Below are 13,348 nucleotides of genomic sequence, written 5' to 3'. Positions count from 1 at the left end.
CCTGTGCTCCCTCCTGCCCAGCCTCCCTCTCTGCTCTCACCCATCCCTGCTGTGATGGTTCCTGAAGGCAAACTTGGGCATGCCATTCCATCAGTCACCACCAGGATCAAATCAAAATTCCTACCCACTACTTTTATGGCTTTGGTGCACTGGCTTCTGCCTCCCTGTCCACACCACCACCAGCCACTCAGCACCCACGTCCTCACAGTTCCTCAAACACACCCTGTCCATACCTGTGCCCATGTCGGGGGTCCCTGCTGTCACTGTTCCCTGGCAAACTTCTACTCATTTTCGACAACACGCCTGCCCTATTGAGGCGGCTGAGGTGAAAGTAATTCCCCCGTGGCACCTCCCCACTGGGCCACAGCCTTTGTGTTGCTGTCACTTCACACCAAGCATGAAGGAGAGCACACATGGGAGCTACACGGGTACGGATCCCTAAGCCTCAGTAACTGACTCCTCAAGGGGGCAGGGGGAAGGGAAGAGCTGAAGTACTCTGAGTACAGATATCAAGGCTATGAACACAGATGGGACAGACGTGGGAATAGGAAGGACTGTGATAATGAGTCGTTTCAGACAGACTGAGTTTAACATGTCTTCAAACCTCCAGGTAGGGCAGGGTTTCTGAACCTTGGCACTGTTGGCATGTGGGCAGGGTAATTATTTCATTATAGGCCATTCAGCAGCATCTCTGGCCTCTACCCCCTAGATGCCAGTAGCAATGCCCCCAACTATGGCAACCAAAAAGGACTCCAGTCATTGTCAAATGTTGCTGGCGGAGGGGTGGAGGCAAAATCACCCCAAGTTGAGAACACTGAGGTAGAACTATCCTATAGGATACGGATTTTTGAGTCATAAAGTACAGAGGTAAGGGAGGTAAGATTTCCCCGGGAAGGAGTACAGGAAGCAGAGACGTTATAGAGGAGCAAACAGGAGGAGTCAGAGTCACCCAGAAAGGAGAAGCCCGTGTAATCCAGGGGCTGAGAAGAGATGCCAGCAGTCCCAAAGCCATAGAAGGCTCGACCAGAGTGAGGACTGAGAAAAGGTATTGCAGTAGTCACTGAACAATTACTGGCGAGCGCTGCTATGTGCCAGGAACAATGAGGATGCAAAGGTAACCAGAGACCAGGGAGATGGCAATGTCACTGGAGTGCAGAAAACAAACCACAAGCAGAGAGAGTGTCTGCAGTGGAAGCAGGGCTGAAGGAAGGTTATCAGAACACTGACGTATTTCTGAGGGCCACAGAAAAGAACCAGAAGAGGAAAACTCTGATAATTAAATAAAAGGGAGTGGAAAAGAAACAGAGAAAGAGGGGAGAATAAAAGAGAAGGGTGATGGGTGGCCCAGGACAGGAAGAGGGACCCTTTCTCCTCAGATACAGGAAGGAGGCAGGACCAGTGAAGGCCTAGAGGCCATGAGTGGAGAGCAGCTAAGGGAATACACCTGCCATGGCTTTGTCCTTGTCAGGGCAGAGGTGAAGAACTGACAAAGATTCGAGGCTGGCATAGCCACAAAGGGAGTCCGTTCGGGATAGATAGAAAGGCTAATAAGCAAAGCTGAAAACTCAGCAAATGCTGGATAACCAAAAACGAAAAACTTGAAAGCAACCCAAGTCCATTCACTAGGAAGTGGGAGAAGCGAGTATCACGCTTTCTTTCCAAATGAGAGAGGACTATGGAGCCCTGGTGGCGCAGTGGTTAAGAGCTCGACTGCTAACCAAAAAGTGAGCAGTTCAAATCCACTAGCCGCTCCTTGGCAACCCTATGGGACAGTTCTACTCTGTCCTATAGGGTCACTATGAGTCGGAATCGACTCGACGGCAATGGGTTTGGTTTTTGTTTGTTTTTACGTTGCTACAGGGAAAAACCCACAGAGTGATGGGGAAAGAAACATAGAAACCAAAATGGAATGTGTCTACTGTGCTATACACAGGGAGTGTTTTTTTATAAAGGTTTTCTTCTCTATGGTTTTTGAAACCACAGAAAGTAGATAATTATAGTCGCAAAAAACAAAAAACTTTCCCTCATTGGCTGAACAGCAAGAAAGGACCCACAGGTGGGAAGGGCTCAGGACAGATGAGTAGCTAAAGTGCCTGTCAACTTCCACCAAGATGCACCTGGCACCTGAGAGTCTGTTGGAGCAAAGGGCAGACAGAGTTCCCCAGGAGAAAAGTCTGCATGGCTTCACCAGGGGAGGGTCACCTTGAATAGCTGGCAGGCTGCGGCGGCAGCTTGCCGCTCAGCGTCAATCTTCTTGCTGCCATAGCCTTCCACCTCCACGCTCTTGGGCCACTTTATATGCAGGGTGACTTTCTGGAGAAGAGAAGAGAAGACTCAAGACCTTTGTCTCTCCAGCCTACAACGTTGCTGCAAATCACGTGGAGAAGATGGCAGCAAAGCTGTGGATCTCACAGCAGCCACATGTAGGCTCAGAGCTGAGAGCAAAGGACAGAGCCTCAGCCCCATCACTCACCCCCTGGAAAGCTCTAACTCCCTCACCCTCAATACATTCCTCCCACCTCAAGTTGCTTTGCTTCTTTAAGTGCCATGTTCCAGCCAGAGGGCAAGCTGGCATCCATCTTTTGTCTTTTAAGATCTTCATCAGAATGGTCTGCCTGCATGCTTCTGTGGGTCCCAAGCCCACAAGACGCCAGGAGCAGGAGTTCTCACCGTCAACTCCAGGCCTCTGCAGCCCCCGTTAGTCAGTGGGGAACCAAATCAGCACACAGGCCGGTCTTAGACACAGTGAGAATTCCTTGCCCCTCCTGTCCTGTTTCCCTAAACTAGGTGCATGTACTTTCTGTCTCTTCTTCAAACCTAGCTTTGCTCAGAGATTCTCTGTGGAACTGTTTTCAATTCAGAAGACCCATTCTACTTCCTCCTTGACAAAAAACCTTGTGCGGTGTGGGGCGGCGGGGGGGGGGGGGGGGGGGGGGGCGGGAGAAGCAGCCAGTCTCCTGCCTGGGAGTCAAACTAACGCTCCTCCTGGACACCACTGGAGTTACCTTTTTCTTCGGTCCATTTGTGTGCACGTAGACCAGTTTGTCTTTTGCATGTGAGATGCCGAGGGCTCTTCCTATCACACTGTTGAGAAGGTTTTTGGGCTGTGGGAACTCTTTTAATAGGTCCCTAGAAGCTAGGAAAATAAAAAGAAATGCGTTATAGTTCTTCTTTTAAAAGCTAACTCCACAGGGTCTGTGTCAGGGCAACCCTGGGCTGGATTCTGAGGATGTAGGCTCATGACCCCAGACCGCCCAGAACATCTTGGAAAAGGAAAAGAAATAGCTTCAGGGGCTACAGGGGACAGTGGGGCCTGATCCACTTGCATGACCATCTCCTGAAGAAGGGCCAATAATGACCCACACATAACAGAAAGGAACCAGCCAGCATCTTCTTCCCCACCCAAGGTTCTGATTCAACCCACAACTACAGAAGCCTGGGTGGTCAACAACCCACCTCCTCCCCACCCCTCTCTGGCCCCTAGTCTAATGTCTGAAAGAAGGCACTAAGCAAAAAAGAAAAACGCCACACACACAAACTGGAGGTTAAGGCAATGCAAGGTCCCTCCTAAAGTTAAAGACACACAAAAAAGGAGGATCAGCTCCTTGTAGATCAATGATGAGATCTGGAGTCTGAAAACCAAGCCCTGATTCTTAACTGTACCTCAACACCCTGCAAAAGGCCCCCTAGAACCAGTGTGTGTACAGACATTGATTAGAGACCTCCACAGCTGAGACATGGGTATGAGCGACTCCTCCGCATTCCACGGAGGCTTCTTTCATAAGAGGTACCTCACTTCTTTCATCTGTTCTTTGGATCAATGCCAAAGCACAAATGGGCAACATGTGCACCTGGGGGCAGCTGTGCCACAAATAAGCCTGCTGGGAACAGTTAAGAAGAGGGAAAGGCCAGTCTCCCAAATCACCAGAGTGGATGCTCACTGATACAGAGTCAGGGATGAGAGGAGATGTGAGCCTTTTTCATTTTTACCCACAGTCTCTGGTATTATATTCAACTTTAAATCAACTCCAAAATGTAACTTCGAGGTGTGTGTGCATGCACGTGTGCAAGCACGTATGCACCTACATGCATCAGAATCACCTGAGGAGCTTTTTCACAGCACTGGACACCCTGATCCCCATAGGGCACCTGAGAATGGCAGTGATATTGGGGAAGACTCTGTATTTTGAAAAAGTTCCTCTTGGAATTCTGATGTAACCCTGGCTGCCTGGGTTGGGAATTCCTACATAGAAGGACCAGAGAGGGTGTTAGAGTATCATGAATGACCGACCAGAGAATGTGTTTCACTGGGGCAGACTCCTGTGTCAAATGACCAGGTAAGAAGGTCCTGCCTGGTTCTGCCTCCCTCTAAGTAACCTGTAAAGCAACCAAGAGTCAAGAAGATAAAAAAAATTATCTTAATAGACTCAAGAGGGTTGGATTCTACAAAGGGACCCAACTTTAGCCCACGAGACCCAAAGGTATAACACTTGGCCCCGTGCACTGGGACATGGTCCAGCTATAGAGGACAGGCAGAGGCCGTCTCTCTCCATCCATCCTTGATGACCAGGGATGCCCTCACCAATTTCATTCCCTGCACTATTCAGGAGACACAAAGCTGGGATCCATCAGAGCACCCTGTCTTTACTTTAATTCCTGAAATCCTAGGTGTACTACCGGTTGTTTTCAACATTCATGATACTCTTTACTCTTGGCCACTCATCCTGGCGGGAGTTCGACGTTTACCTGTTTTCCCGCACCCTCGAGGTTGGCACCTCTCACCTATTCCGGCCAGGTGCGGGCGCTCCCATCCCAGGACCTACGAGCTTAGAGGATCCATCTGGGCCTCTATCACAGGGAGCTACAGCAGCAACGCTGCTTCCCACTATCGGGGAAGGGGCCTCGGCCCGCCAGATCCGGCCCCTCACTGCCATTACCGGGCGCCAAGGGCGTCGCGGTCCGCCCGCCCCCGCTACCGCCCTCACCGTTCACCATGCTCCCGTCGCCGGTCCCGGGCCCTTCGGGGGCCGCCTCCGCCTGGGCCTCGGCGGCATCCCCGGTGTGGTCGGGGCGGGCGCAGCCTGATGAGAAGCCGCGCGAGCGTCCCTGTCGCTCGGCGGTGCGGAAGCCGGGCGGCGGCAGGCGCGGAGAGACGCCGGCAACCAGCGCCATGAACCTCCTGGCGACCGCCATCGCGCTCCCGCCGGCCTCAGCGACCCGAGAGCGAGGAGGGCGCGAGCGGAAGGCTGAGCGCGCGCCCCCTGCCGACCCGGCGGACCCGCGGGCGGGCCCCGGCCACCATCGGACAGGAAGGGTGAGACACCCGCCGCCTTGGGCTTGGACCCTGCTGATCACTCTCCCGTTAAATCCAAACTCCCAGATTCGTCATCTGGATCTGTGGCAAGATGAAGGAATGGATTTTTCTGGAAATAGTGCTGAGCCTTAACTCAATGTCCATCCAAGGAAACCAACTTGAGGGCCCTCTCTTGGTCCTGCCCATGGCTTGTAAATACCTCTCGCATGCCTCTGGCAAATGCCGGACTTGGGGACCAAGATAACTGCATTCCGTACCAAGGAGTATAAGATAACTGCTAATCTGGGGCAGTCCACCTCATTTAATGGCTTACCAAGAAAGCCTGGTGAAGAATGGGGAGCTAGGTCAGGGAACGCCTCTTGAACATAAGCAGAGCACATTTAATCCCCACCCGGGGCTGGAGTCAAAGGTGAAAAATGTCCAACCTCCGCAGACCTCAGGAACTTAGCTGGTGAAGCTGTGAGCATCTGAAGCCGCTGTTCTTGATTTGTATGAAAACCAGATGGGATTTCCTTTCCAACTGCCTATGCCTGGATCCTAGCTGGGATCACTCCTCTTAGTGCCTCAGGTGCAGAGCCTGGGGTCAGCTGGAATCAGACTGAATATGTATGTTGGGAGTAGGGACAGTGCAGAGCAAGGGACCTCAAAATCTCAGTTCCTTTGAAGGCGGCCTTGGTCAGAGGTTGGCAGTGCAGCTGGGGTTAAGTTGGAAGAGAGGTGTTTTGTCTTCGTTTGTTCCAATTCTAGATCTGAGTCCAAGGATCCCCTGGAAAGCTTGTTAAAACACTGCTGGGCACCACCCCCAAAGTTTTTTATTCATTAGGTCTGGAGTGGAGGCTGAGAGCCTGCATTCCTGACAAGTTCCCAGGTGATGCTGAGGCTGCTAGTCTGGACGACCACACTCTGAGATCCACTGGCCTATGGAAGGAATACGGGATTTGAATCCTAATACTTGGGCTTAGTCCCAGCTCTACCACTTGCCAGCTGTGAACCTTGAGCAATTTCATTAATTGGGAAAATTAGCACAAACTTGCTTTACCCATTTTGTATGGCTGTAGTTAGGATCAAATAGGAATGTCTGGAAGGCTTTGCAGAGTGCTTTGTGGATGTTGGCTGTTAGAGAAGTCCCAGCCCTAAGGTCTGAAACAGCAGGGGATAGGTCCCTTAGAGAAAAACCCAGAGCAGGGTGGTACGGTCTCAGCTCCAGCTGCCTCCATGCCCTCCTTGGAGGGCTTTTACCAGATAAGGGACAACAGGGAAAGTGACCTTGGCAGAAATTATCCAACGTCATAAAAGAACACCACCATCTACATCAAACACCTCTACCCAGATCTCAATATCAGGATGGCAATACCCTTGGGTCAGAACATGTTTCTCCAAGGGCTTTGTGTTTAGGCAGGTAAGGCATCAGTTTGCCAAATGCCTAGGCAGCTACTCAACTTCAGGAGTTGTTTTCAAGGATTTAGCAGCCCAAATTCCCTTAAAAGAATCCAGAAACTTACTGAGCCTGGTAGTGGCAGCAGGAGCTAAGGCCAAGTTTTGAAAACTGTGGTATCTGAAAACTAAAGGCGCTCAACAGCCTAGACAGAAGGAGCCCACCTGGAAACCAGGACGTGAGCACTTCATGGTGCGCTTTGTGAGGCCCTCAGTGTAGCACTCTGCTCTAACAGCCACTTAGACAGCATCAGGTTAAAATGATATGACTTCTTCGATTTGCTTCCAAAGGGGCCAAAGTAGAGGGGTATATGCAAAACAAGACTGGCTGTGAGTTGTTAATTGTTCAAGCTGAGTGATAGATACATTGTATTATCTTCTCTACTTTTGTAAACAGAAAACGTATTTCAAACATATGTTTGAAATTTTATGTAAAAAAAAGAAAAAAGCATCACGTGATGCCAACCAAATAGTTGGTCCTCGGGGAGCTCTTGGCTCCTCTTCCTATTTCATTTACTTCCTCCCAGCCCTAACAGTTAATGTCACCCTGAGCAAATAGTTTACCTCCACAAACCTCACTGTGTCCTGTAAACTTAGGGCAACTCCTTAGAACAGCTCTGGGAACTCTCTGGCTCTGTGTTCCTCTCCCCATTGGTCTAGACCAGGGGTTGGCAAACTACAGCTTGCAGACCGAATCCAGCCCACCAGCTATTTTTATAAATAAAGTTTTATTGGAACATAGCCATTCTTGTTTGTTTATGTATTATCTATGGTTGCTTTCATGCTACAGTGGCAGAGTTGAATACCTGCAAGAGATCTGGCCCTTTTCAGAAAATTTTGCTGACCCCTGCTCTAGAGGACCCTGAAGAAAACTAGAGGAGCTCAGGCATGCCCCCCTTACCTCAGGACCCTCTGCCAGGCACCCTTCCTTTCCACCAACATTAAGCCTTCTCCACATTCTCTGGGGAGAGAAAGTTGACTCTTTTGCCTGTGAAAAGGAGGGAAGTTCTGAAAAAAAAAAAGGGTTTACTGGCTCAGTGATCTCTCCATCCACTTCCAGATCAGGCATGACATCTAGTACTAGACGTGCTAAACAATCATATTTAGCATCATGGAGTTACGGTGTAAGGGATCTGCTGAATATGAAGGAGGATGTTGCAGGACCCTAAACTGTGGAAGCCCCAGGAAAAGGCAACAGGAGGAAGCCCAAGACAGTTCAGGCTTTGGGGCCAACCAGAGAGCTTCTGGAGGGAAGGCAAGAGGAACCACATACGTCTGAAAAAACCAGAGGTCTCCGTCAATATTATGGCAACTCGCTGAGCCATAGTTATTTTATAGGTGGTCAAATGCCAGGAAATGGTCCACTTCTTTGGCAAAGAGAAGGGTAAAGGGAGCTACAGAGGCTGGAAAGAACACCATGACCACACCACCCCCCCAGGTCACCTGACCTGACAGCTTTCCCTTCCACGTATGTGAAGCCACAAGGTCCCGTGAAGTAAGCCACCGCATTAGGAATGGATACACCTGTATGAGGGAGTGGGCAGGAAAGACCAGTCCTGTGGTCCCCAGGATCCTGCCAGAGGGAGTATTATCCCATGTTTCTTTTTAGTGCTCTATGTCTCAGATCCAGGGGGGTGGGTAAGATTCACAGGGGGCACTTAGAGATGAATTTCTTGATTTATGCACCCTTTACCTTGGAAGGAGGCCTTGGTAATACATTGGCAGTGGAGTAGAAAGGCAGATAAATAGCCTTTTTCCAATTCCAAATCTGATTCTGATGGGCACTGTGACCTACACAAATGGCCACCATTTTCTGTGCACTGTTTTCCTCATTTGAACACCAGACAGACTGTTTCTGCCATACACCTCCTTCTTGAGCGCAGAGGCACCAGTGACGACTCTAGGGAATGAGAAAGCCTGACAGAAGGGCCCAATAGTAACAGGTGGGCTAAGAGGTCTGTTGTTTCTGTGATGAAGAGACGGAGGCAAGAACCCTTTCTAGCTAAGAGAGAGAGAGAAAAAAGGCAAAGGTCCACACACCCATGGATATCTTCTGGAGGCCCAGCCGTGAGGACAATCAGGCTCCGGGGTCTGTGCTGCTCCCAGGAAAAGAGAGCATGACACCTGTTGAGCCGCCCCACCGGGGGCAGATGCTCACCCCAAGTGCCATGGCATTCTCCTCTGCCCATGCTCAAGGAGGCACCGAGAGCCGTGCCACCTAGTGAACTCCAAATGAACATCTTGAAGCTTAGCCAAAGCACACCTGACACTCTCAAAGCCACTCACCTGCCATGTTGGAAATGTTAACGTTCGGCCTTTTCGAGTTACAGGGCATTTTAAGAAAGGAGAAAAAAAAAAGGGCAATCAACTCTTGTTTTGGCCATGCTAGGGGTGGCATTTCTTTAAAACCTAAGTCAAATGGTCAGAGGGGCTGGGAGGACTTATTTCTGTCCTGCTGTCCCCAATTGGGGCCACTGCAGCAGGAGGGCAGCACGTGCGTTAACGCGTGGGAACATGGCAGCAGCGGATGCTGCAGACTGAGGCACTCTGTGCTCCCTGCACCCTTTTGGAGCTCTTTACCTTCAAAGCACTTTACAGACAGAGCCTAAAGTGGACATGTTGTCTCAAGTTGAGGCAAAGACTCTATGACCTAAAACAGTGCTCTTTCCACTGGGCAGCTAGGGGAGGGATGTGAACAGGCAGCCTGTGAGGAAGAGAAGAGTGGCTGTCAGAACAAAGGGAAGGCCACCAGGAGCACTGGTCTTAGCACACCCAGGAAAGAGCTAAGTCTGAGGGAAGAAAGGAGACGTTCACGGGCACAGATGCTTCCCTGGGTCCTATACTGGCCCTTCCCCTGGGTACCAGTGGGACCTGAGGTGAGCTGTCACTTGTCTGAGTGCTCCCCAATCAAAAGGAAAGCCCACTTTGCTAAATGGACTGAGAAACGGATTTTAATGTCAGTAAAGTGCTTTGAGGTGCTGGGGGAAGGCAGGGAAGAGCTATGCTGGACATCCCCAAAGTTTCTAAGATGGAGGGCAGTAGGCCGAGTCAGGGCTTTCTGTTCTAGCCTTGCTACAAGCACCCTGCTCTCTCTGAGCTACCTGAGCCTGGGACAGCCTCGGGGCCAAGAGGGCTCAAGCCCTTTAGCGTCTTCATGCTAGTGCTGAACACCCAGAAGGAGCCTAGGCTCCAGATCACACTAGGAGGCCTGAGGAGACAGTGGGGGCCAAGCCATGTAGCCAAGGATCATGAAATAACCCAGACCTTTCCGAGTGATCTCTCCCTCAGGGCTCCAACAGCTCTGCTAACCCTGCTCCCGCTCACTTTCTGGAGGCCCCAGGGCCCTGGCCCCCAGGTTCCAGTTGCTACCCACACCCCCACAGGTCCTAGACCAAGCTTATGCTGGAGGCAAGGCTCCTCCCTTACCTCGAGAGATGGTCCCTCCGGGGGCAGGGTTGACACACATGGGTGGAAGGCGGGGTGGGGGAAGTTTGCACTGACGCTGCCTGTGCTGGGCCCGATCTGGGGGAAAAAGAGAGGGCATCAGGGCGACATATTCCCACACCTCACAGTTACAGACCCCTTGAGCTGACTCACCCCCAGAGCATCCATGAGGAGCTTTGGGCAAAAGGGTTGCTAGATGGTATTGGGAGCCAATCGCAGCTTCTGAGAAACAGTGCCAAAGACACCACACAGGAAGAAAGCAATTGTCTTTTATAGATGCGATACTTGACAGTTTTGTAGAGGTCCCTACCTAGCTCTCAAAAAAGCCCTTGAACTCTGCCAGTCCCTGTTCCCTTAGTCACCCTCTATGAGCTTAACACCCATTCTGTGTACTCTTCCCAAGTCTTGAATTATGAAGATGAGACAGGACAACAGTTGAAAACTAAAAGCCATGGTACACGTAGGCCCGCGAATCATCTCTCTTCCACCCATTGTAGCTGCCCCTCCATGTGCTATGAGTTCCCCTGCTAGCCACCTCAGCCACCAGATCCCAAATCATTCTTTGCCTCCAAGAACTGAGCAAGAGAGAGACCAACTACTGTGGGGGTCCTTTCCGAAAGCCAAGACCAGGTCCACACTTACCAGCCTTCTCTCTCTTTCTAAAAGTTAATGACTTGCCATTCAAAATATGTCCATTCGTTGGGAGACTAAATGCTGTTTATCAGTGACCTACAAAGTACATTTTTAAGCAATTCTAAAAATCTGACATACTTAAACTAAAATTAAGGCACTCACTGAGTCTTTTCCACGGGAAGGTGGAAATGGATACGTAAAGAAGCCTTAAAGTCTTTTAAACCACTTAAATGGTGAAAGCATCAGAGAATCACTGGTCTGGGGAAAAGGAGCTCTTCATCCTCTTAGCCCAAAAGTTTCTGGGTAATGATTGGGAAAGGAGAGGAGGGGAAGAAACAACACACCACCACACACTTGACAGTCTGTTCTGCAACAGAGAAGCCCTTTTTATCATGAACATTAGCTCATGCAGCTGGTAGATAGGGGAATGAGAGCAGTAAAACATGTAAGAATGTTGGTTGAAGAATTTCAAATTCTCATAGAATCTGGACTTTACAAAGCCATTGAGGCTGGATGAACCCCTGAAACTACTGTCCTGAGATCATCTTTAAACCTTAAACCAAAAATATCCCCTGGAGTCTTCTTAAAACCAAACAACAGTTTAGCTGAACTAGTAAAGAATGTCTGCCTTGAGTACTGTGCTCTTGTAAGATCTATATGGGAACAAAGTGACAACAGCAACTTGAAAATTTAGATACGAAGGTCAGGGGGCAGTGAGCTTATGTTAATGAAGGAGGAACAACTCAGAAAAGGAGGCTGAGAATGGCTGCACAACTCAAAGAATATAATCAGTGTCACTGAATTCTACACATAGAAACTGTTGAATTGGTGTATGTTTATTTAAATTAAAAAAAAAGAACTTTAATTTTGTGATTTTTCTAAGTCAGGGGGAGTAGAATTAAAATCCTCAACACGAAAAAGTTCTTATAGCTGTATTTTTAAAAATTCAAAATTGGGTGTCTATAGCCGATGAATGTAATTGCTATCAATAAGTTGTACACCAGTAAAAACTTGAATTTGGCAAAGGTGATACGCTTACAACAATGAAAAAAAAAAAAAAGATAGCTGCTAAGGCTGCTTATGTACAATCAAACACCTCCTGGGATTCGGTTTCTCGGTTAGGAGGTTTAGACTCACGGTTTCAGAGGACACCCCAGTTAACTGGCCAAAAACATGTTTAGTGCTTCTGTTCTACCTTCTAGTTCCCTGTATAGTACCTGAGGTCTTAAAAGCTTGCAAGTGGCCATCCAAGGCACAACAATTGGTCTTTAATTGCCTGGAGCAACAGAGGAAGGATAGTCTGAATAGGAAGAGAATACAGAATGTGTCCCTAATTGCCTCTATGGACAACTGTCTCCTTTGTCATGAGACCAGAACTCGATGGTGTGTGGCTACCATTTTGATCAGGTTCTACAGAAGAATCCTGATCAAAAGGAGGAAAACTCAGAGCAGAATTTCACATTCTCAGAGAGTCAGATTTTCAGCATCCGTGGAGGCTGGATGAACTCCTGAAACTACTGCCCTGAGATGATTTTTTATAAATTGCTGTTGTTGAGACTAGAACAGCAAAACATATACCAAGTCAACAATTTCTGCATGTACCACTTAGGGACACTGATTACATTCTTCAAGTTGTACAACAATTCTCACTCTCCTTTTCTGAGTTGTTCCTCTGTCATTAACATAAACCAACTGCCCCCTAAGGTTCCTATCTAATCTTTCTAGTTGCTCTTGTCAATTTGATTCCATATAGATAGTTCTTAAAAGAACATAATACTCAAGGCAGACATTTTTTATTAGTAAAGCTAAACAATTGTTTGGTTTTTAAGAAGACTTCAGGGGATGTTTTTGGCTCAAAGTTTAAAGATTATCTCAGGGCAATAGTTTCAGGGGTCCATCCAACCTTCCTAGTCTGGAGTCCATGAGAATTTGAAATTCCATTCTGCTTTTTCCCCATTTTGATCAGGATTCTGCTATAGAATCTTTGATCAAAATGTTCAGTAATGATGGCTGGACACCATCTAGTTCTTCCAGTTTCCCTGAGATAATCTTTAAACCTTAAATGAAAAAATATCCCCTGAAGTCTTCTTAAAACCAAACAACAGTTTAGCTGAACTAGTAAAGAATGTCTGCCTTGAGTACTGTGCTCTTTTAAGATCTATCTATATGGGATCAAATTGACGACAGCAACTCGAAAGATTAGATAGGAGCCTTAGGGGAAGTTTTTGTTTTTTTTTTTAATTGAATTTTAGATGAAGGTTTACAGAACTAGTTTCTCATCAAACAGTACACACATTGTTGTATAACATTGGTTAACAACCCCATGACATGTCAATGCCCTCCCTTTTCAGCCCTGGGTTCCCTATTACCAGCTTTCCTGGTTCCCTCCTACTTTGCAGTCCCCACCCCAGGGCTGGTACACCTCTTTAGTCTTTTGTTCCATGGGCCTGTTCAATCTTTGGCTGAAGGATGAACCTCAAGAGTGGCCTCATTACTGTGCTGAAAGGGTGTCCAGGGGCTATA

The 13,348-nt window shown here is 48.6% G+C and overlaps 1 protein-coding gene across 7 annotated transcripts in view; it reads right to left on the bottom strand.

The window, feature by feature from the left end:
• DHX30 (DExH-box helicase 30) overlaps positions 1 to 13,348 on the bottom strand; it is a 31,164-nt gene that overhangs the window by 9,422 nt on the left and 8,394 nt on the right. For 3 of the 7 annotated variants that reach the window (XM_049863128.1, XM_049863126.1, XM_049863127.1), the window contains exons 5-8: positions 10,175 to 10,270; positions 9,035 to 9,063; positions 3,006 to 3,136; positions 2,203 to 2,313 (exon numbers count right to left, since the gene is read on the bottom strand). In XM_049863128.1, the coding sequence (XP_049719085.1) occupies positions 2,203 to 2,313; positions 3,006 to 3,136; positions 9,035 to 9,063; positions 10,175 to 10,270 (367 nt within the window). Of the gene's footprint in view, positions 1 to 2,202; positions 2,314 to 3,005; positions 3,137 to 4,985; positions 7,757 to 9,034; positions 9,064 to 10,174; positions 10,271 to 13,348 lie in introns of those variants that run through there. The other 4 variants (XM_049863130.1, XM_049863129.1, XM_049863125.1 and 1 more) reach the window with 3 other exon arrangements.

The sequence above is a fragment of the Elephas maximus genome, chromosome 20, assembly GCF_024166365.1.
Source record: "Elephas maximus indicus isolate mEleMax1 chromosome 20, mEleMax1 primary haplotype, whole genome shotgun sequence".
NCBI classification, from domain to species: domain Eukaryota; kingdom Metazoa; phylum Chordata; class Mammalia; order Proboscidea; family Elephantidae; genus Elephas; species Elephas maximus.
This window is presented reverse-complemented; position numbering and strand designations above follow the sequence as displayed.